This window comes from Barbus barbus (assembly GCF_936440315.1).
Source record: "Barbus barbus genome assembly, chromosome: 13".
Taxonomy (NCBI): domain Eukaryota; kingdom Metazoa; phylum Chordata; class Actinopteri; order Cypriniformes; family Cyprinidae; genus Barbus; species Barbus barbus.
The window spans coordinates 15611100-15635577 of NC_136741.1; the positions used below are offsets into that span (position 1 = coordinate 15611100).

The following is a 24478-nucleotide window of genomic DNA, read 5'->3' on the forward strand; positions in this document are numbered from 1 at the left end:
ACCATTATTTGGGTCAGTTTTTCATGTGTATGTTTTAGTTAAATTAACAAATAGCTGAATAAAAAAAAAGATGTAGGCCTGCTACTGTTTATTATTATACTTCAATAATGCGTAACATAATTAATGCACCTTATTCAGAAATAAAGAAAAGCTAATTTCCAAATATTTTTTATAATTTTAATACATTTTATATGGGCCAGCCTATGTCTGTTCACAGATCACTGGTTTAAGCTTATCTACTCATCTTATTTTAAAATGTACCTATATTATTTTAAAATATGGAATTGTAAGAAAGACTTATGCCAAATATCATTGATATAAATGTAAATTCATTGAAATAACGCCATGGTTACACAGAAAAGCAAAAGTAAGCTACTCCTGTTCTCCTCCGGTGTCATTAAACTGAATCCAGTTAAATGATTTACACTGTTTATGATACGTGTATGCACAGATTCCTTACCGAGTGTGCAGTAAGTCCGTGTAATATGAGGAAATGAGATCCGTTTCTGATATATGGGTAGGGGGGGGGGATGACGATTGTATCATCAAAACATTCGCGCGTGGAGCAGTGGGCGGAGTCTGTGGGCATTGGGCGGGGCTCGTGACATCACTGATAAAGGTCATATAATCCCCCATAGACGATCACCGATGTGGAAACGTGTCTAGTTCATCCTTGTCGAAACAAGCCTAACAACCAACTTCACCTTTTATAGGAAAACATGGACATATACGCCAAAGACATAAAGAAACCCAAGCCAGCGTTGTTTTGTAACATAAAGGTAAATTATTATTATTGTTGTTGTTGTATGGTTATTGATGAATATGATTAGGTTATAATGAAGATCCAGTATTCATACAATAATAATTTTAAGTTTAATATATTAATTTCATTTGTTCAAGTTCAATATTATTATTTTTGTTCACTGTCATTTAGTAGAAGCATATTTTTCTCTCTTTAAATATATTTTAACAATCTCTATAGACACTTTAAAAAAAGCAATTTACAGTGCACTTGCTGTTTTTGCTCTGGTGATAGTGACGTGACAGTGGAGGCATTATTATTATTATTATTATTATTTATGCTGCCATAATTTTTATTGTCTTTGGACTTTTTTGTCTTTAACACTCCCACATGAGTTCTTATAATAGAGCTTTGTGTTTTATTAGTTCACAGCCCTTTAAAGAAAACGGGGAAAAAAAACTTTAATGTTATTAATAGCATCTAATATTATATATACTTAACTTATAAATCAAACCACCAAGACAATGTGTGCTCATCTTTAGGGTTATAAAGTTGTGCTGTTTCTAATCCTGTATCCTCTGCTCATCTGCATTGTGAATATAGTAAACCGTTCACTGGAGCTTCATGCTGGATATATTTTCTGTCTTTCATTTGTAAAACCCAGATTGTTTGAAGCCCTGAATGTTTAATTCAAGGTGTTTGACAGTTGAAACTAGTTTTGCTGATTGAGACTGTCAGTGCAGATAGACTTCTGTCATCTTGAAGCAGCTGTGGAGGGATTAGCAGGTCAGGATGAGGACCTTGGCCCAAGGGGCAGTACTGTATATCAGATTGCTTGCCAGAAGCGATGCTTAGTTGGAGTACAGCATTAACTGCATCCATTCCCAGTTTACTCTCAAACAAATGTCTGTGGAATGTGGGGGATATTAGACAAAAATATGGTTCTCTCATCTCACACATTGTCTTGCATGCATACAATGTTTAATTATGAGGTTTTTGTGTTTGGAAATTGTTTGGATAAAGATCTCCGTGACCACAGACTGTTGTGGTGTCAAAACTATTTAATCTTGGCTTTGCCAGAGAATCATGGATTTATTTGTAATTGATATCTGTTCATTTTCCCAAGGAGTATTTTGTTTTTCTTTTACCACGATACACAGATCTTGACCAACATTAATTATGTTTACATGCACCCAAATGATCCATGAGTAATTGGACTCATGCCTCAGTAGAACTGAAAAGCCTTCATGTAAACATCTAAATCAATTCGACTGAGCTGAATCTAAATTAAATTTTGATTGAATCGAAAAGGGTGGTGTAGACCTAAAACAATCCAATTAAAAACTATGCATGTAAATGCTTGAATACAACTATCTTCTCAATCAGATTCACACATACCTTGCACGCCTGCATGATTCACATAAGAGCCCTTAAATGAAATAATCTGTTTACATACAGTTCACTACTTACAAATCTGCATATCTTTATTTACATCTTATGAACTGATCAGTAAAGGAGACTGATTTTACTAAATATTGCTTAAAGAACTCTTGACACTCTTGACTTGTCAACAAGTCAAAAGTAACAATTAGGTTAAGTGACATTGTCGCAGCTTTATTCAGAATACACATGTAATGCACATGTAAACCGAAATATGAACCGGATTGCAGAATCTGAAATAGAAAATTAGTGCATGTAAACATACAACCCGAATTCCAGAAATGTTGGGACGTTTTTTAAATTTGAATAAAATGAAAAATGAATCACATGAGGCAATATTTTATTCACAATAGAACATAGATAACATTAAAAATGTTTAAACTGAGAAATGTTATGTTATGCACAAAATGAGCTCATTTCAAATTTGATGCCTGCTACAGGTCTCAAAATAGTTGGGACGGGGGCATGTTTACCATGGTGTAGTATCTCCTCTTCTTTTCAAAACAGTTTGAAGACATCTGGGCATCGAGGTTATGAGTTTCTGGAGTTTTGGTGTTGGAATTTGGTCCCATCTCGCCTGATATAGGTTTTCAGCTTCTGAAGAGTTTGTGGTCGTCTTTGACGTATTTTTCGTTTAATGATACGCAAAATGTTCTCTATAGGTGAAAGATCTGGACTGCAGGCAGGCCAATTCAGTACCCGGAGTCCTCTACTACGAAGCCATGCTGTTGTAATAGCTGCAGTATGTCGTTTTGCATTATCCTGCTGAAATGCACGTCGTCTGGAGGGGAGCATATGTTGCTGTAAAACCTTTATATACCTTTCAGCATTTATAGTACCTTCTAAAACATACAAGCTGCCCATACCGTATGCACTTATGCACCCCCATACCATCAGAGATGCTGACTTTTGAACTGAACACTGATAACACGCTGGAAGGTCTCCCTCCTCTTTAGCTCGGAGGACACGGTGTCCGTGATTTCCAACAAGAATGTCAAATTTGGACTCGTCTGACCATAGAACACTTTTCCACTTTGAAACAGTCCATTTTGAATGAGCCTTGGCCCACAGGACACGACGGCACTTCTGGACCATGTTCACATATGGCTTCCTTTTTGCATGACAGAACTTTAGTTGGCATCGGCAGATGGCACGGCGGATTGCGTTTACCGGCAGTGGTTTCTGGAAGTATTCCTGGGCCCATTTAGTAATGTCAATAACAGAATTATGCCAATGAGTGCTGCAGTGTCGTCTGAGGGCCCGAAGACCACAGGCATCCAACAAAGGTCTTCGCCTTGTCCCTTATGCACAGAGATTTCTCCAGTTTCTCTAAATCTTTTGATAATGTTATGCACTGTAGATGATGAGATTTGCAAAGCCTTTGCAATTTGACGTTGAGGAACGTTGCTTTTAAAGTATTCCACAATCTTTTTACGTACTCTTTCACAGATTGGAGAGCCTCTGCCCATCTTTACTTCTGAGAGACTCTGCCTCTCTAAGATATAGACATACCTTTTATAGCTAATCATGTTACTGACCAAATGTCAATTAACTTAATTAGTTGCTAGATGTTCTCCCAGCTGAATATTTTCAAAATGTCTTGCTTATTCAGCCCTTTGTTGCCCCTGTGCCAACTTTTTGAGACCTGTAGCAGGCATCAAATTTGAAATGAGCTCATTTAGTGGATAAAAGTGTAAAATGTCTCCGTTTAAACATTTGTTATGTTCTATTGTGAACAAAATATTGGCTCATGTAAACGTCCCAACATTTCCAGACTTTGGGTTGTACCTATTGTTTGCTTGTTGCACTTCAAATTCACGGTGATCGGCTGACTTTGCAATTAGGCATTATAGAAAATTCCATCTGAGTTTGTCTGGAGTTGCATAAATCCTTTAGACTCATACCTGCTCACTCCTCCACCTAAAGGAACTGTCTGCGAATCACTTCTGACAAACCAGCCCAAAGGTTGTTGGTCATATTATACGAGAAGAAAATTTGCTCACCTAAGTGTTTCACACCTACTACAGATCTGTTTTGTGTATTTGTGAAAATTGTTGGCACTTTACAACAACCTTAAGCAGAAACAATTCCAATGAAGATAGTTGTTTGGAAATACAATAAACAGTTTGACATGACACAGATGCAGAAGTGTCTTCGTAGTTTTCCTTACTCCATTCTATGGAATTCCTTTTTGCCCCTTTATTAGGTACTATCTGTTGTTGTGGACATTTATTTTTAGTGAATGAGAGTACAAGTAGAGAGAAGCTTCGTGTACTCTCCAAAATCAACTAAGCTGCTGCTGAAACTTATGCTTCTCCTTGACGCTCAGCTTTCCCTTGGACTTTATATGTTTGCAATAAGGGTGTGAGAGTTTACAGGTATGTCTAAATGGATTGAGTTTGTGTCTGTGTGACCAATGAGGCATAACTGCACATGTTAAACGGACAGGTTTTGCATATGTATTTTGTTCATCTGGGTGAGTCAGGCATTGATGACGTATGTTGAAAGGTGTAGAACATGCTGTTCAGTGTACTTGGCCTGTTTACAATCCTTAAACCCCCCCTTTTTTAGATTTAAACTCATTTGAACTGACAGGTAATTCTGATATATGACATGCAGTTTTGACATTTTTGTTGTTTTGCTTTCAAATATTTTGTACTTTTTGACTATTTAGCTATTTTTTCAACTTTTCTCTATTAGCATGTTACATAACAGAAACCTATTTTATTTAAATGTAGGATGGGTTTTCAAAATAATTTTTTTTTTGTTGAGATTGCCATTAGAAATTGCAGAGAGGGAGTGTTGTTTATTTGGGCTACAGGTCATTGTAAGATTGCAGTTGTTGAAATAAGTAAAATATTAAATAAGACTGTCACATTGATCTTGAATTTTTCCATTTATTCTTCCATCAACTGATTTGCTCTTGGCAGTATGCACAATGCAAAGGTTCATTTACTCTTTACTAGGAAAATGCTTGGTTGAATCTGTATTGCATTAGGGTGGACCAACTCCTCCAGATTTTTTCACTTGATTTCATTGAATCGTTGTTGACAACCTCTAAATTTGTGAGTGTCCCATTTGCAAGAGTTTCTTTGAAGCCGTACAATGTGAAAATCCGTGAATATAGACATAGCTAGCAAGTTCATTGTTTTCTGAAACCTGGACTTGAGAGATATGATTATTTGTAGTCATTAATAAATTATGCTTGTCATCACTAAATGTTTTCTTGTAAAATGATAGAATATAGAAATGGACTCTGCTCGTTTCAACCCAAAGTGAAACAGCGTCTGCATGTCATGTTATTTTTTGTGGCTGTGGTGCACAGGACGGGCAAAAATTATTAGAACATTGAGATTGTACTTTTTGACTGTTTAAGCTTTATATCCTGAGGAAATCTGAAAACGTCTGCTTAATGGCTCCTGTAACACGTGATAGCAGTGCAGAGATGAACATCAAACTTCAAAGTCAGTTTTTCCCCTGATTCTCTTTACTCAGCAGGACTCTTCATGCAGCACAATAGCTGCTGAGGAGGGGGAAAAAATCCAGGTCTGGACAGATGACAGGAACTGCTTTTCAGCACGTTCATCGAATCTTTCACCACTGGTTTTCTATCTGTGAAGTTTGAATTACTCACTGTATCCTAAAAACATTAGGCCGGATCTATGATGTCAGTGCAATTCAAACATCATTAAAATACACTGCTGATTCAAAACTAATGACATTCTATCAAAGCCCTAAAGGTGCATAATTAAGTTAATTCGGCGGTCATCTTGCTCTTTCTGTTTTGGCAATAGACAAACAATTTCCTATTTTCTTAAATAGGGAAATTAAAGTTTGAATTGACCAAAATCTCTAAATCTGTTTGACAAGATTACGGTTCAGTAATATAATGCAATCAAATCTGACAACAAAAATATAATATATTTTGCTTCTTAACTTAAAGGAATAGTTCACCCGAAAATGAAAATTTTGTCATAAATTATGTCGTTCCAAACCTGTATAAGTTGCTTTCTTATGTTGAACACAAAATTTGATATTTTGAAGAATTTTGAAGAGCCAAACTGTTGTTGGTCCCCATTGACTTCCATAGTAGGGAAAGAAATACTATGGAAGTCAATGGGGACCATCAACGGTTTGATTACCAGCATTCTTCAAAATATCTTCTTTTATGTTCAACATAAGAAAGAAACTCATACAGGTTTGGAATGACATGAGGGTGAGTAAATGATGACAGAATTTTCATTTTTGGGTGAACTATTTTGGGTAAAACTATATATTCCAGCACTTGATCTTAACCTGGGGCCCAGGTTTTTTTCTTAATAATAACCTGATAAAAAAAAAAAACTTACATAAAATTAAGGTGTAAACTAAATATTTATTTTTAATGCATTTTTTGCTCATCAAATATTGTTTTATTTAAAAACAAACAAACATGTGATTCTTGAAACTTCAACAATATTTGTGGTTAATTAATCTCATACGGTATATTGACCCAGTTTCTGTTAATATTTTTTTCAAAAACTAACAACTTTGTCATAATTTCAACATGCCAAATGAAATGTTATATACACAATATGAGGGACATATTCAGATATTTTATTGGACAATATGGCTGATAGCCACTGTTTTACAGACTAATACAATAAAGAGTACATGAAAAGACGATGCCTCTATGAAAAAGCATTTGATTCTTTTTTCCCCCTGATTTCCTAGAACACGTAAAGCAGCCTGCCAGGGCTTAAATGCTTGAGGTAACAGTATGACAAATGTCTGACAATAATTTTCTCTCACATATGGCAGGATTGTTTTAGATTTCAATTATTCTTCCAAAATTCCAAAAACAATTCACACATTGCTTCAATACAAAACAAATATTTCAGCATGCTTTGTGCTTACCTAAGGCTACATTGTAATATTCATTCACAACGCAGTGAGTGATCAAATACATGCCAGCTCTGCAAAAGATTTATGACTGCTTGTGGAGAATTACACACCGATGAACCTGCCAGCTGTAATTTGCGTAGGAACATGTCAAATTATTCTGTACATATGCAATTGCTTGCACTTTTGTTAAGACCTATTATCCAGCAATACAGTAACATGGCCTGATCATAGTACACCTACTGTACCTCAGGGACACTTTTTGAGTAATGGCCTCTGGAGACAGAGTTCTCATAGTGTTAGTTTAACACAGAGTCTTAAGAAAACAATAAAAAAAAGCAATCTGCTTGAGCTTCCCTGTAACATTATACGTGAAAGGTGGCTGAAGCGTGTCGAATAATTCGAGCTGAACCGAATGTGGAACTGGCATTGGGGCAGAAAGAGGCACAGAGCTGCCATTCAAACGTCTAACAAAGGCATTTAGTTGGGCTGCTTGAGTGGACACAGCCTATCAAAATATTTCCATAATTAAAAGCCCATTCGCTGAAAAACAAGAAAGAAATCGTAGCAACTGTGTCAAAGGCAGCTATTATGTGTGCTAATAAACCATAAAGCTAAAGATTTAATGGGAGCATTAGCTGTTCTAGAAGCTGTCAGAAAGCATAGTGCTTTGGCCTGAAACGGTTGAGAGCTGAGGAGTGAAGGAGAGGAATTTATGTCTTGTGTTTGTTTAGGAAATCCAGTCCAGATCTCTACATGCCCCATCAGATTGCTTCATGCCTCTGAGACCTCTGCGAACGTTCCTCTGCTTGCGTTCATCATGTCTGGGGCACAAAAAAAGCATGATATCATCATGCAGCTACCTCTCTCTCATACACAAACAGGGAAACGTTCCAATTTATGAGCTTTTATCTCCGCTGCGTTTCTGGTTTATCGCCAAGAGCCTCTCTCGAAAGAGGTGAACAAACGCTGCTAACTCTAGATGAACATTACTATCAGTGTATTTGCCAACCAGTACAACAAGTAAACATGACTGTCTCTCTGCTTTAGCCTTTTTATGCTGTGTTATGCATAGTAGGAATTCTTGATTTTTTTTCTTCTATGTTTAAGAGTCATTGGTAATTCTAGGATTTTTAAAACATTTGCTGGTAGGATTATAAATTAATATTACACACATTTCAACATAGAAAAAGAGCACCATATCTGTATATGAGTTGGAAAAGTTTGATTTATCCCTATATAAATTAGGGGTTTATGTAAAGTATAGATACTATGTGCAAAAAGGACAGGTACTGCAGTGTACTGTGCAAAAAAAAAAAAAGATGGATATTAAGTTATGAGGGTTGTTCTATGGCAACAACCCTTTTGTTAACTTTTTGATTTAAAGTAAATTTTTGCCATTAGTTTAGCCATTTAATTTTTGCCATTAGTGCCGCAAGTAGCACCAAACAGAATTGCAAAATTTTCTCCTGCGGTCTGGTGCTGGTTGGACAAACAAGCAAACCAAAATCCCGGCACATGAACCAAGAAAAGTTTGCAATTCCATTTGGTGCCACTAGTAATACGTTTCTGGGCCTTGACAGTGTTAATTCTTTGGCAGTCAATAGGACAGTCACAAGCCTCCCGGTTTTCATCCAAAATATCTTAAATTCTGTCATTAATTACTCACCCTCATGTCGTAATAAAGGCATTTAGTTGGGCTGCTTGAGTGGATTGGCTCTTCCTTAAAGAGCCAATCAGATTTCATATAAGGCCGATGTCCACGTGGCTCCACCCATAACTCTGAACCTGGCCATACCCTATAGTTACTTAAGCAACTTGCGGTAAAACTGAAGTTTACTACCAGATTTTGATTATCAAAAAAGGTTGTTGGTTGGATTTTGAAATGTGAGTGTTGCGTTAAAAATGCAGCAAAAATGATTTGAGGCTGCAGTAAATTGTAAAATGGTGGGGTTTAATTGGTGTAAATCAGTGGTTCCCAACCATGTTCCTGGAGCCACCCCAACAATGCACATTTTACATGTCTCCTTAACCAAAAGCATGCAAAATGTGCAGTGTTGTGGGGGCTCCAGGAATGTGTTTGGGAACCACTGTATTAAATGCTAAGAGAAGTGTAATTTTCAGCGGAAGTTTGAGTTGACATTTTGAGTGCATTAAAAAAAATTGAATGGCAAGAAAAAAAGATAAAGTAATAAAAGTGTCACATACTAATGGAAAGCAGAGACACCACTGCTCCCAATTTTCCATTTTATGTACCGTCTGTTTTATCACTTATTTGCACAATAAGGAGCTTTTGGGGTGATGGCTGCTTTTACTAGCCGCATGAAGACAACGGTGTAAATCTTGAAGGTGTTTTTAGGAGCTCTATATGGTTTGGATTAAACTGTATTGCCTTTTCCCTTTTTGTGATTAGGGACGTGTTACAAACCAAACACAAGTGATCAAAGTCCCAGATCTCACTGTCTGTAGAGATTTGGAAGGGAGCTCTAATTTTAGGGAGTTGTTGTTCAACTCCAAATGTGCTTTAAAAAAAAACTCCCATGTGATACAGTAACAACATGCTGATGAATGCTCCTGTTTAGATGATAGAACATCAAGTTCCTTTAAACATATAAGTTTTAGTACACTTGAAAATTATAATTGGTACACTGTAATCGTAACCCTAATGTCTGACAGTTCTTGTACACTTTGTTGCTCTCTCTTCCTGTAGGTCTTTGTGTTGTGTCATGGCCTGCTCCAGCTCACTCAGCTCTTGTATAGCTCTTACTTCAAGAGCACCATCACCACAATCGAGAGACGCTATGGCCTGAACAGCCTCTCCTCAGGAACCATCTCTTCCCTCCATGAGGTACTGGTCACATCACAAACATCTGTGTGTGTCATCTGTGGCTTGCTTAAGTGAAATCATTCAAATTAGTGAGGCGCTAACTCTAATAAATGAATTATTTAGATATTAACTGTTCGAAATTTTCATCTGTTCTTCTCAATTAAATTGTTGTTGAATATCAGTTAGTGTAGTCTATTGTTGTATTGTTTTAGGGTGACACGGTGTGTAAGGATGCACAATATTAACATTCTGCCTGATAATGATAAGCTGATAATTCATGTTCATGTTTATGACCGATAACCAATATTTAAATTCTACGTATTTTGTCTTAATAATAAAAAATAATAATAATAATAATCAGTCTCTAATGCTAAGTGAAATTAGGCATCACAGCTTCATAATGTTCAGTATGAAAACAAAGAAGACAATTATTTTGAAGCTATATAAGAGTGGTAAATTATTAGTATTTTTAAAAACAAATTTTAAGTGAGTGTTAAATGACAGCAAAGGTAATATAAATGTAAAAATAGGGGGGGAAAGCATGTAGGGCATAATATCCAATCCACAGGTGTGCCACAGATAGCCAATATTGGCTAATAAACCAATTATTATGTGCATCCCTAATTATGTCATATACGAGGTATTTTTATAATGATGAATCATGAAATTAACAATAAAACGGTCAATCCAGATCAGCTTTCTATTCTATTCAATTCAAGTTTATTTGTATAGCACTTTTCACGATACAAATCGTTGCAAAGCAGCTTTACATAAAATTTTAAGTTTCTACATTATATTTAGTAGTAGGTTATTAGTGGTGACTCTGGCAGAAATGTACAGTAGGAATCATGCAGTTAGTTACAAATTACATGTAATCAAACAGAAGATGAACACTATTAACTGCAATGATTATGCGAAGATCAAAATGAATGCTGGTCAACAAGGAAGGGGCTGAATACTGTATATTAGGTATATACGTGAATGAATGTGATTTGTTTTTCTTTTTTATTAGGTAGGGAACACAGTGCTTATAGTGTTTGTTAGTTACATGGGTAGTCGGGTTCACCGACCTCGATTCATTGGACTGGGCGGCCTACTAATGTCCATCAGTGCCATGATCTTAGCTCTACCTCATTTCCTGTCTCAGCCCTACACCTTTGACTCTGTCCTGCATGGTAAGTGTCATTCAAGCCATTAGCATCCTTATTCATCTCGATAGAACCAAACGAAATCAATGAATGTGAATGTATTTGGAAATCTTACAAATCTCTTGGAATGAGCTCTGCATTCTTTTTCTTCTCATTTTCTGTCTTAGTTTTTTTTTCCTGCATGTTAATATTGTTTCATGCCCCAGAGTAAAGGACTCTAAGACTCTAAGCTCAGCAAAATTATAATATCACCATATTCATTTAAAAAGGCTCAGGACACTTTGAAGAAAACCAGACACAACAAAGAGGGAATCCAAAATAACACAGCTGGATGATAAACATCAGCTTAGACATAACAGTGTAGGCAGGTCTACAGAAAGTTGCTGCAGAGAGACTCCATTTTAACCCGAGTCTCCCTTCTTAGACAGGGTTTAGCATTAGTTTGTGGAAAAAAAATCATGAAGAAATAAACGGATTGAAGTTGAAAAGGGAACGGATAGAGAAAAAAAGGGAAAGAGATGAGGACAAAGTAACAGGGAGATACTGTAAAGTTAAAGCTGCCTGATTTCTCTCTGAAGAGAAAATCAACTGGAATTTACTCCAAGAGATAACCGTTATCTCCCTTGACTTCCTTTGACCTTTTATTTTTGCTTCATTCTCTCACTTCTCCTTCTTCCTCCAGATACTGTCATTTGGCCATACACATTGCAATGCTATGCAAAGCTTAAATGAAATATGCAGCCACTTACATAAGACCTTAAAAGTCGTGGCCTGATGGTTAGAGAGTCGGACTCGTAATCGAAAGGTTGCGAGTTCGAGTCCCCGGCCGGCAGGAATTGTAGGTGGGGGGAGTGAATGTCCAGCGCTCTCTCCACCTTCAATACCACGACTGAGGTGCCCTTGAGCAAGACACCGAACCCCCAACTGCTCCCCGGGCGCCGCAGCATGGCTGCCCACTGCTCCGGGTGTGTGTTCACGGTGTGTGTGTGTGTGCATTTGTTCACTACTCACTGCTGTGTGTGTGCACTTGGATGGGTTAAACGCAGAGCACCAATTTCGAGTATGGGTCACCATACTTGACAATACGTCACGACTTAAATGCATGGCTCACTAATTTTTTTTCTTTTATTCACCTTCATGACACTCCAAACCTGTTTTGTCTAAAACAAAAGGAGTTGTATCGTAGATGGTCCAAGCTTCTTATTTGCATACAAGTAAAGGAATAGTGTCTTGTCTGTTTATGGTCTACATCCACTTTGTTGTATGGATAAGAGTAGTGCTCTCAAACGATTAATCGCAATTAATTGCATCCAAAATAAAAGTTTTTGTTTACATAATATACTTGTGTGTGTGCTGTGTACATTTAGTATGTATAAATACACACTTACAGAAACAATTTTGAAAATATGTATATATTTATATTCATAATTTATATTTTATATATATATATATATATATATATATATATATATATATATATATTTAATATATAAACACAGTATATTTTTCTTAGATATATACATGTTTGTGTATTTATAACAAATATACACAGTACATACATATTATATTAAACACAAATTTTATTTTAGATGCGATTAATCGCAATTAATCACTTGATAGTATTCGATAAGAGCAATTTGGACAATATACTTAACTCCATTTGTGTTAATAAAAGTTAGAAACATTATGAGGTGAGTGAATAATGAACAATTAACCGTCAGGAGCACCTTCACCCCTCAAGTTCACACTTAAAATGCAGTATGTTTTGTTTTCATCGTTCCAGTAAACTTTTATGAAAGTCACTAAACACAGATATTTGGATGGATGATGTGAACTGGTGGTTAGGATGAATATGGTGTATTTCTTTGTCTCAATCCCACAGCGAGCAAACAGGACATGTGCTATTTGCATGCGAACGTAACGGGTGCTGAGGCTTGTGGTCAGGAGGATTCAAGGAAGCTTGTGGACACCAGTAAATTTTGGGTGTTAATGGCTACGGCCCAGCTGCTGTTTGGAATCGGTTCTGTCCCCATCCAGCCTTTTGGAATATCTTTTATAGATGACTTTGCAGGAGTTGGGAATTCTGCTCTCTATATTGGTACTTTTTTTTTCATGTTTTTCATAATGTTATTTGAATTTTAAAGAACTGTAAAGATTGATGAGGTTTCTGTTGTTGCATGTTGCAGCTGTTCTCTTTGCTGTGTCAGTGTTTGGGCCGTCCTTTGGATACCTCCTGGGCTCTGTGGTTTTGCGGATTTATGTGGATGTGGACAGAGCCAGCACAGGTTTGTTTACCTTTTAAATCACAGCAAGAAATTATTCCTTTTCTTTATGTTATTGTTCAGTGTAGACAGCTGCGGTGTTACATATTATGCAGTTTCTTTCGTCTAGGGGAGGCATTGGAGTTGACCCCTACTGACCCTCGATGGGTCGGTGCATGGTGGATGGGTCTGCTCATCACTTCTGGAGGGCTTGCTCTCACCTCAATCCCTTACTTCTTCTTTCCCAGATCACTTCATGCAGAGAAGGTTAATCTCACTTTTGTATTAATAACAAATGATCATATATGTATGGCACTGATTCTTGAGACATTTGATCAAAAATGCAGTAAAATATTCTTCAACATCATTACATTTTAAAATAACAGTTTTGTATTTTAAAATAAATTTTAAAATAACTGTTTTTAATTTTTCTATACTTTAAAATGTCATTTATTCCTGTTATGGCAAAGCTGAATTTTCAGCAGCCATAGTCTTCAGTGTCACATAATTCTTCAGAAATCATCCTAATATGCTGATTTGGTGCTAAATAAACATTTCTTATTTTATTTTTTTTATCAGTGTTGAAATTATAATATTAAAAGTTTGGCATTACTGTCACTTTTGATCAATTTAATGCATCCTTGCAGAAAGTATACATTTTCTGTGTCACAACCATTATATCTCCATCACCCAAACTCTATAAACATGTTTTGGAACTTTAGGTAATTTCCCTCATTAAATCATGTCTGAGCTACCCACAGCAGAAATAAAATGACTACTACATTTATCATATGCGTGATAAGCAAAATATGTCTAATATGTCAACACCATCAGTGTGACAGATCTTCTGTCTGACAGTGGTGGTAGTTCATTAGATGCAACAAAGTGTGTAATCATCCTCTATTATCCATTCATTAATCCAGTCCAATCCGATCCATTCAAAAAAATTGGTACATAAACTTTTATTTTTGCTTTTCTTTAGCATGTTTGTCTCACTGAGCTTAATAATTACTGATGGTTATTTTGGATATTCCTTCTCTACTGCACTGTAAAACAACTTTTTTGAGTTTAAGATTTTTGAGTACTCTCAACTTGTTGTTTTTACAACAAAAAGTTGAGAATCTACAAGAATAAGTTGAGAGAACTCAAAAATCTGCTGAAGCTGGTTGCCTTAAACTTTTAAGTTGGCTCAACTTTTTATTTTTTTACAGTGTGTATTCTGACAGTTTTTATGGAGAAATCCCGATAATACAACTAGCTGCCATCCTGTCACGATCAATTTAGATAATCTGTGTTTGACAGTGTGAAACTAGTACACCATGTTTTTTGAATCTGATATGCAGTAGGCAATACTTCTACATTCACAGTGAGAAGCTGAGGCTGTTACCATATTCCTGAAATCTCATCACTGTATGCCATCTTCTTTTAAAAATGTAAAAATAGGAGTCACGTGACGTGCTCATGAACCTAGCCGCATTTGAGTAGAGCTCCGTACGTTTGGCCTCTTTTTGATGATTTTTTTCGTTTTGTTTTAAGTTTTATTCATTGGTGGTGCTTTACCTGATTGCATGCAGTCGTAAACAGCAGGAGTTGTCTCCATTGGCTTCTCCGATTAAGAAGAATTCCAAGTCACCGAACTCAAGCGATATGATGGACAAGATGTCGAACACTGTTACACAATTTGAGGACATTCTAAGAACGGAGTTGACGGCGATGCGGAACGAGTTTGCTTCTCACATGTCAGTTGTTCAATCGCTATGCTCTAAACTGGATCCTCTTACAGGGGAGATGAGAGAACAAAAGAAAGTTGTAGCAGATCATGGTAGATGCGTTGCCGCGCTCGAGCAACAGGTTGTGGACTTACAGGATCGCAATAGGCGCAGATGTCTGCGTCCTTTTTGAAAAGTTCGGTACCGACGTGGGCCGTGGCTCCTGTCTCTGGCGGGCAAATTGAAGATTGAAGTGGAGCGAGCACATCGCGTGTACACAAGGTTCTCCTCAGATCGGTTTTCATCTTTAAACTGCTGCAGTACTCGGACAGGGAGCTCATTCTGCGGGCCGTCAGACTTCATGCCCCGGTGAAAACTTCCAACGGAGCAACGCTGTCTTAATTTCCAGATTTTTCTCCGGTCACCGCAAAAAGTAGTAGTGCATTTGCGCCAATTAGGAAGGAGATGAGAGACGCTGGCATCCAGAATTTTCTCCTTTATCCTGCAACACTGAAGGTCATTCTCAATCAAGGTGAACCTAAAATGCTATATTCCCCAGAAGAAGCAAGAGTTTTTCTCAGATCCCTTTCATACACCAACTCTCAGTGAACTTCAGCTGGACATTTGCTGTCTAATCAGAGAGGAGATGCTCTAAATGGTTAGGTGACTGTGTCTTTCACTGTTCACTTTAATGTTCACTGCCTTGTCTTGTCCTGATGTCCAGTAAAGATATGTTATTTGAGTTTACATCCTCGTCTCCGTGTTCCTTGTTCCTCCCTGCTGTGTGCACCGTGACACTTAATGAGGATGTGCATGTTTAATTTTCCGATCAGGTATGGGGTGTGTTTAAATTGTCTTCTAAAAACCCTAATCACCAAATGATTCATTGGAAATTGCTGCATAGGGTTTACTTGACTCCAATGAAATGCTTTTATATGAATCTGTCGTCCTCTCCTAAGTGTAATCTCCCAAGGAGTTTTAGGCACGTTTTTGCATTTTTTTCGGGAGTGACCCTCTCTCTCACCTTTTTGGACTCAGCTCTCACAGGACCTATCATATTTGTTGGGTACTGAGATATGTTTGACTCCGCGCCATTTTTTCATGAATGACTTTTGGGACTTCACCTTGTCCGTCCAACAAAGATCTTTACTGTTAGCTGCTCTCACAGCAGCAAACAAAATTGCTTGTCAACCGTTGGAATCCTCCTCACACAATGGACAGACGAACTTGGACTGTGTATTTGTTGGACATTATCTCAATGGAACTCTCTACTTCTCGTATACATGGATCTAACGTGAAAACTGTAAATTCATGGCATTCATCTTTTAATGTTGTCTTCTTTTCTAAAATCTTTGTAAAAATTATTTTATTGTTATTTGTTTATCTATTAATATTAATTAATATGTGTTTATTATTATTATTTTTATTATTATTCTACCAAGGGGTGGGATGGGTTGGGGTGGGTTTTAAATTTGTACAGCTGATTTTTGTTTTGTACTACTGTTCCACAAAATAAAACTCAATAAACAGTTGTTAACAAAAAAAAAAAAAAAAGTAAAAATAGTGGTAGAATAAGCAACGAAAGCCTTTCTTAGTTCAAAAATGTAAGCAGATGAATAATTAATTACTGTAAAAATACTTTTTTACAAAACAAACAGACCAATTTGAAAATCTTCTTTTGCAGCCTTTTGAATTGGAAGGTGACATCATAAAAGAAGACCCCAGGAAGACAGAGGGCTCCATGCTGGATTTCTTTAAAAGTGAGTCCACTGTAATTGATTCGTAATGAGACTATTTCATTACTTTACCTACAATTAAGAAATAAAGTTGACTGGGCCAATTAAAATTTCTGCAGTCCTGTGCCTGTTGTCGAGTCATACATGTGCTGTTTGTCAATGTCTTGTCTCTTGAGTCATACATAATGCTCAGGTTGTTAATGTAACAGGATCTGACTCGTTCTTATGAATATACCGGCCTCCAGGGCATGATTTGTAAGCAGCTGGTTTGTACATGATCATGTCTTCATTCAAGTGTATTCAAGGCAAAATTGATTTCCTGTTTCAAAATAGTGGGGGGGGTGAATGGGTGAGTCTGGGTTTGGTGAATCTCAGGAGAACATTGCCAGTTTGGGTAAGGCTCTTTATGGTCCAGCATGATGGACATGGTTGGATGAGTTTGGTGTGGAAGAACTTGACTGACCTGCACAGAGCTCTGACCTCAACCCCATCAGACACGCTGGAATCACCTGGAATGGAGATTGTGAGCCAGGCCTTCTCATCAAATCAGTGCCTGAACTCTCAAATGCTCGACTGTATGAATGGGCGTAAAATCCCACACAAACACTCCAAAATCTAATGGAAAGCCTTCTCCGAAGAGTAGAAGCTGTTATAGCTGCAAAAGTGGGACCAACTCCATATGTATGTAGAATCCAATGTCATTAAAGTCTCTGTTTGTATAATGGTCAGGTGTCCCAATACTTTTGTCCATATAGTGTATATAAGACATATGCTCATATATTGGTCAAACAAATTATGTTTACATTTGCAAATATAAAAGGTTGGTCACACTTTACTTTAAGGTCCAATTCTCACTATTAACAAACCATTAACTGTGACTTTTGCCTCAATAAACTCCTAATTTGCTGCTTATTAACGGTTAGTAAGGTATTTTTTAAGGTATTGGGTAGGGTTTGGTATGTAAAATATGGTCATTAAGAATATGTGCTTTATAAGTACTAATAAACAGCCAATATGTTAATAATAAAGTAATAAGCAACTAGTTAATAGTGAGAACTGGTCCCTACACTAAAGTGTTACCAAAAGGTAAAATTGGAATTGTATTTTTGCAGTGTTCCCTAAGATGTTCGTTAGGCTGCTGCTGAGTCCTGTCTTCATGCTGCTAGTTATGACCCAATGCTGTTTCTCCTCCGTAATCGCTGGACTTGCCACCTTCCTCAGCAAATTTCTTGAGCGGCAGTACAGTACCTCCGTGGCCTACAGCAGCCTTCTTATTGGTAGGTCAACATAAATGAATAGAATACATTATATATGAGTACAGTTTTCTTAGAAATGTGGCACTAGTCTCAGACATTGCTGTGTACAGTATTGTATTTGACATAGATCCAGTGTTTTCATACTAAGGAAGATCACTTATTTGTGAATAAAACTTTGTTTTCTCTCAGGTGCTTTAAACCTGCCATCCATTGCTGTGGGGATGGTGCTCGGGGGTCTGATCATGAAACGCTGGGCATTGTCGTTCAGAGCCATTCCACGCTTCTCTGTTGTAATGCTCACCATCTCCATGTTCTGCTGTATACCCCTCTTCTTCATGGGCTGCCCCACACAAGATGTTGCTGGTGTTTATGGCATTAATGGGTGAGTTTAATAGCATGTTCTTTTGATTTAGCTGACTCTTGCAGATTTTTTTTACTTTTTACGTTCCTAGATAGAGTTAAATAAATAAGTCGGGTCTGGCCTGGGTAGGCTCATTTGTTTGATTGCTTCCATGTTTTTGGAATATTCTCTGTTTAAATAATTAACTCTCTGAAGTCTGATTGTCTTCAGAGAGTTAATTCTGTCATTCTGGAGAAACTTGAGCTTAACTGTCTTGCTTAAAGGCATTGTGATAAGTACATTTTTGGCAATTTCCCTCATCCTAAAGTTATGCATTTGGCTGACTCTTCCAAAACACTTTACATTGCCTTCGAAGTATACATTTTATTGATTAATGTATCCCCCGAATGCTCTACTGTTTGACATACAGAAACACTTTCCATTACTTATGATCAATTTTTCAAAATACACACACAAAAAAGACCAAAATATATTGCTAATATAGAATTTAAAATATTTTTGCATACGTATATTCTATACATATATTACACTTCAGTGCATTTTAAAAAATCTTTTCAATCTAAATAAAGCCTCCTTATATTGTCTAGAAATATAATCAGTTGAGCGAGCATACAGGGGAAAAACAGCATGTGGCACGAGTCGTTGAGAATAGCTCTTGGACTCGGAGCTTGAGTTCAGCTCATCGTACAAAATCCTGTGTGTCCTACATATCTGAACACTTTTACTGTGCCAGCTGGGAGGAAAGGAAATACCTGTTTCTCTAGAACACTATGTGTTCAAATGGAAACTCTAGTGACTTGATTTTGTGGATAGGAACAGTTCATTTTTTACTTGCTCTAATGTTGTCACAAACAATTATTAATTCTTTCAAGGAACACAAAAGATTAAATATGAATATTGTACCGGTCATTTATTCCAATAAAATTATAATGAATGAAAACTTGAGATTTTAAGCTTCAAAATTTAGACAAAAAGCACCAAAAAAAAGTATAATAAAACAGTAGTCCATACCACTTGTGTGCTATATTCCAGTCTCCTGGAGTTATCCAATAACTTTATGTGACGAACAATATGAAATTTTCATTACTGACTGATAATCTTCCAGTCCAGTGAGATGTTACCTAATATGACTGGATCATTGAATTTGAGAACCGAATCAGTTTGATTCATGAACAAATCATTCAGACAAGGTTTATGAAGTCAATCACCTAATTCATTGAAACAATCTTTTAATCAATTTCTCATTAACATGCAAAGGACAACTTTAAGCATATTAATATTTTCAGTTAAAAAAGACTTATAAGACTCAAAATATAATCATATGGACCATGTCTATGGTGTTTGTTTTGTAATTTTGAAGCTTGACATCCCCAGTCCCCATTTACTTTTATATTAAAAGGACTGACCAAAATATCTCTTTTAGTGTTCTATGTAAGAAAAAAATAGTAATGAGTAATGTCATAATTTTTGAGTTCAAAATACTTCTTTAAGATTACCAATTTATAATATGTTTCTGTATTCTGCAAGAAGAAGCTAAATTGTGTCAATTTTCCCAGCAGGCCTCAACAGTCCTGTGGTGTCAATTGCTCCTGTCCCAGGAGCACCTTTAACCCAGTGTGTGGGGAAAACAACATTGAATACATCTCACCCTGCCATGCTGGCTGCGCAAACTTCACCATGGATCCCAAAAACCCATACAGAGTCCAGGTAAATCAATCTGACAACCAAAACAGAAATTGGTCACGAAAGTTCCAAACCATTATCTCAAACCAGAGCAGAGCCACTGCATAGATCTGTCCAGCTAGACCTTTATTTAGCTCATTACTGAAGCCGGATAGCAGCTCAACGTGAGTCTCTGCAGTACTAGCGACACTGAGCAAATGACCGGTCATGGTCTGTTAGAGATCAATGGGTCGAGTCCAATCAATCCCTAATTAGTAATACTTCCTGGAGGAAGTGCTTTGGGGACTCAGAACAACTTTCGAATGTGTTAAAGCTTCTGTATAATTGCCCAGAAAGAGACTTACAGGAGCAGCAGCTGTTCAGCAGTAGTTGCTGTTCTCTTTAAAATAATAGTATCCTTCAGTTATCACTTGTAATTAATTTAAGCACTAATGCAGGGTTTCTCAACTGGTTTTGCTAACCCACAATTAATCGTGCAAAAGTAAAGTGAAATTGATTAATTATTGGTTTCTTATATTATTATGCAACAAAACATGTTTGCCCTTGTTACATGTGAACCTGTATTTATTCAAGTCTGGGTCAGATTTCCTTTTACCTTGTGTAGTTTTTGACATGTCACACTATCTTGTGACAGGTGAATTTGTTTCATATTGTGTATTTTAATACATAGCCTTTTACATAAAAACAATGGAAAGCATTTTCTCATGATGAAAAAGGCCTATTTATTTACTTACTTATTCATTCATTATACATTAGTTGGTTTTAGTTTTTTAGTCATTTCTTAATTTAATTTAATTGATTTTTTTATTTTTCCTGCTCTCTGTGACTTAAGCAGACCTGTAGATTTGTGTGTGTGTGTGTGTGTGTGTGTGTGTGTGTTTGTTTCTCAACTACAAATAATTATGGTGACCAATATTTTTCATTCAATCAGTTTTTGGTGTCTGAATGTTTGTTCTACTAAAAAATGGCAAAATCTTCTAATATCCAATATCCTTCCACACACAGATTTATAGTAACTGCCAGTGTATTCCTGGTGTGGCCACAGCCAAGCCTGGCCCTTGTGCCAACACCTGCCCTCACTATCTCCTGCCTGTAATGCTCCTTATATCTCTGGCCGGACTTATTGCCAGCCTAACACACAATCCCATCTACATGATGGTGCTCAGGTGAGAAACACACATGCATGCCAACATACAAACACCAAAACACTGCATTTAGTGTGAGAGCTTAAAATATAAGAAATCTCAAGTTTTTGTATCTTATTTTACTCATTCTGTCTTTATCTACAGGTCAGTTCCTTCAGAAGAGAAGTCATTTGCCATTGGGGTTCAATTTCTGCTTCTGAGGGTTCTGAGTAAGTAAAATAACAAAACACTTTTATTAATTTATTTATTTATTGTGAAATGCAGTTTAAATTATAAGTGCAGACTGCAATAAGTATACAGACAAACATATTTCCCTAAAATGTACCCTGAAAGTTCCTCAAAACAAGATTGTGAAAATACACAGAGCGGAATAGAGAACAGTGGTCGGTGTAAATCACAGTGTAAATGAGTCTCAGATGAGGACACTTTTCTGTTCAAGTGCAATTGCAATACTGTAAGTACTGCAGCGCCCCCTTCTGGTCATACAACAACATAGCTACTGTGTGAGGGGTACAATCAATTAATCAATCTCTGCTACTGTTCCTAAATCTGAGAATATTATTACAAACTATCTATGCCTTTTTGGTATTTTAGCGAATAGTTTATATATTTATTTACATTTGTAGTAAAATGATTAATTTTTCTCTCTTTGCTTAGCCTGGCTGCCAGCTCCAGCTCTGTTTGGGATGACCATAGACTCCACGTGTATCTGGTGGAAAATTGCATGTGGGAAAAAGCAAGGATGTGGTTACTATGACAACAACCTCCTTAGAAACAGGTAAGAATATGTTCTCTTTTTACCTAAATGCATTACGAAGGTACATTTGCGTCAAATATTGGTAGATTTTGAATGAAGTGAGTTTAAACAAACATACACTCTGCATATATTCAGCCAAACAAGGCTAAAACAGAAAGCAGACTATGATAATTAGTGTTAATCAACTAATTTGTAGCACTGATGATAATCATGATGACTTGTTGCAGGTATCTAGGACTGCAGGTGGGCTATAAGACATTAGGCATTGCGCTCCTGGCATTTATTGGCTGGAAAATGCAGCGGACCAGAGAGTACAGCTTAGTGAATAAACCAGAGGGACCCCTGTGATGCCTCACCTCTGCTTAACCCCGTCACAGCTCACTCTTGAGAACCTTCTCAGTGAGTTGAGCCCCTGGATATTTCTTGTCAGAAACCCCTCCTTCCAACACCTGACTGGAAATGTGATGAATTCAGTTTGGACATTTCTCAAGTTGTACACTAACTTCTTGGGTATTTATTTCCACCTGCATGTAAGCAGGGCCATAACTGGACAGATTCAGGGATGTCCCACCTTCACAGTTATTTTGCTAGTAATAATTAACTACATATAGTGCTCAAAACTATTTATCACACTCATAGCCACAGTTCTCATCAACAGGTTATTTAGGATTGTGGCACCTTTGGGGAGGTCACAAAATTGAAGAGAAATGTCTATATATTGTCCTTATCTTTGGTTAATACACAATTTGATAATGATTCAAAATGTTTTTTTTGTCCATTTGTATTTGAGGACTATGTGAAGGATGTGGAGTGCTCTTATAACCTAATGCACACAGATACATGAGTGTGTCGAATACCAAACTGTGTATGAGTAGAGGTGTATAGCTTCAAATAATGATAGTAGCATGAGCAGATTTAAAATGTTACTTTCAAATGTGAAGACATTTTGAAAATAGGCATCAGATGTTTGTAAAATATATTTTTTATACCTGATATTGCTGTTTTATTATACACATTTTTTTTTTTGCCACGGTTCTTAATACAAATGACAACATGCTTTTCTTATTTCTGCTTGGAGTAATGAATCGTGACTTTCTGATAAGTCTTTATTATTCGGTATGTAACATTTACCAATGTATAAGTTATTTCAAATATAAAAATTTGTTCACAATTTGTTGCTTTTTTATTTTGCCATTTGGCTGATCTTTAATGAAAGCCAATTTCTGCCACATAAGAAAAAAAAATCATAATTACGTCGACATTTTGTCATAATTGTTTTTATCTACTAATTATGACTTCATTTCAATTTGTCATAATTTTGATTTTTTTTTTATTTAATCATTATGACTTAATTTCAATGTTATAACTTTGACATTTTGTCATAATTTACTTTTCATCTCATAATTTCAGCTTTTTGTCATAATTATGACTTCATTAATATCTCATAATGTCAACTTTTATATCATAAATGAGATTTTTTTTTTAACTTATGAAAAAGTCACAATTATTAGTTGCAAACGCATGATTTCAGTGCACGTTGTTTCAACTAAAAGAACACTGGCATAGCTCTTTTTCCTCTACGTATATGGACGAATTTATGATCTCACAATGTAGTAAATACAGAAAAAGCAAAAATAGTAATTTAGGAGATGCACATATTGCATCTGGGGGTTGCCAAATTTCATCTGATATTATACTGGATATTATTTAGCATTATCAGTGATATTATTAAAGTTACTAAGTTATTTAAACAAATTAACTAAACTTTAAATTTTAGTAAAAGGAGACGCTAAAACGCACAATTATAAATTATTAGCAATTGGTTAGTTATTGTAATCTATTATTTTTTTCTTTTATTAGCAAAAAGGGAATTCTTTCCCCCTGGAACCCACTTAAGTACCCCCTAGGTACACATACAGTACCCCTGGTTGGGAATTACTGATCACACAAGCAGATTTTAAATGACCAGTTCTGAGATTTAACCACTCCTCAACCACTGGCACCAACCAATTAACAAATAAATCAAGCAGTGTCATGATATGCCCCTAATAATTTAGATAGATCTATATAATCAAAAACAGAGATTCTTCAGAGCTTAAGGTGGGCGATACAGCATGACGTCATGTGCTGTGGGTTGAGAGAGAGAGAGAGAGAGAGAGAGAGAGAGGTGAGGCCGCGCATGCGCAGCAGCTACCCAGCCTGACCGCCGATCCAGTGCAGTATTCCCGTTTCCAAACGCACAGGAGCGCTGCTTGTTCCATCGCGCTGCCCCATCCAGACATTCACACCGGTGGGAACACGCTGTTAGAAAACAAGCCCTCAAACATGTCTGTGGGTAATGACTTTGGAAACCCTTTAAGGAAATTCAAACTCGTCTTTCTTGGAGAGCAAAGCGGTGAGTGTCATATTGGAATTGCCAAGGGAAGTTTTAGTAATAAGCATTATTATTGATTATTTACAGGCGCTGTATACACCTGCTTGACTTGAACATGATGAAGAAATTGTATCAAACATCAGATTCATAGGCCAGTG

General features: G+C 36.6%; 1 protein-coding gene across 1 annotated transcript; it reads left to right on the top strand.

Annotated features, from left to right (window-relative positions):
• The first annotated feature begins 640 nt into the window (after positions 1 to 640).
• On the top strand, positions 641 to 23116 carry LOC306878768 (solute carrier organic anion transporter family member 2A1-like). The gene is made up of 14 exons (XM_079431291.1): positions 641 to 779; positions 9774 to 9911; positions 10903 to 11065; positions 12921 to 13136; positions 13225 to 13323; positions 13430 to 13566; positions 16693 to 16768; positions 17857 to 18021; positions 18190 to 18382; positions 19918 to 20068; positions 21050 to 21210; positions 21334 to 21398; positions 21847 to 21967; positions 22174 to 23116. Exons 1-14 carry the CDS (start codon positions 720 to 722, stop codon positions 22292 to 22294), a joined length of 1866 nt encoding a protein of 621 aa, XP_079287417.1. The 5' UTR covers positions 641 to 719; the 3' UTR covers positions 22295 to 23116.
• Positions 23117 to 24478: the final 1362 nt, after the last annotated feature.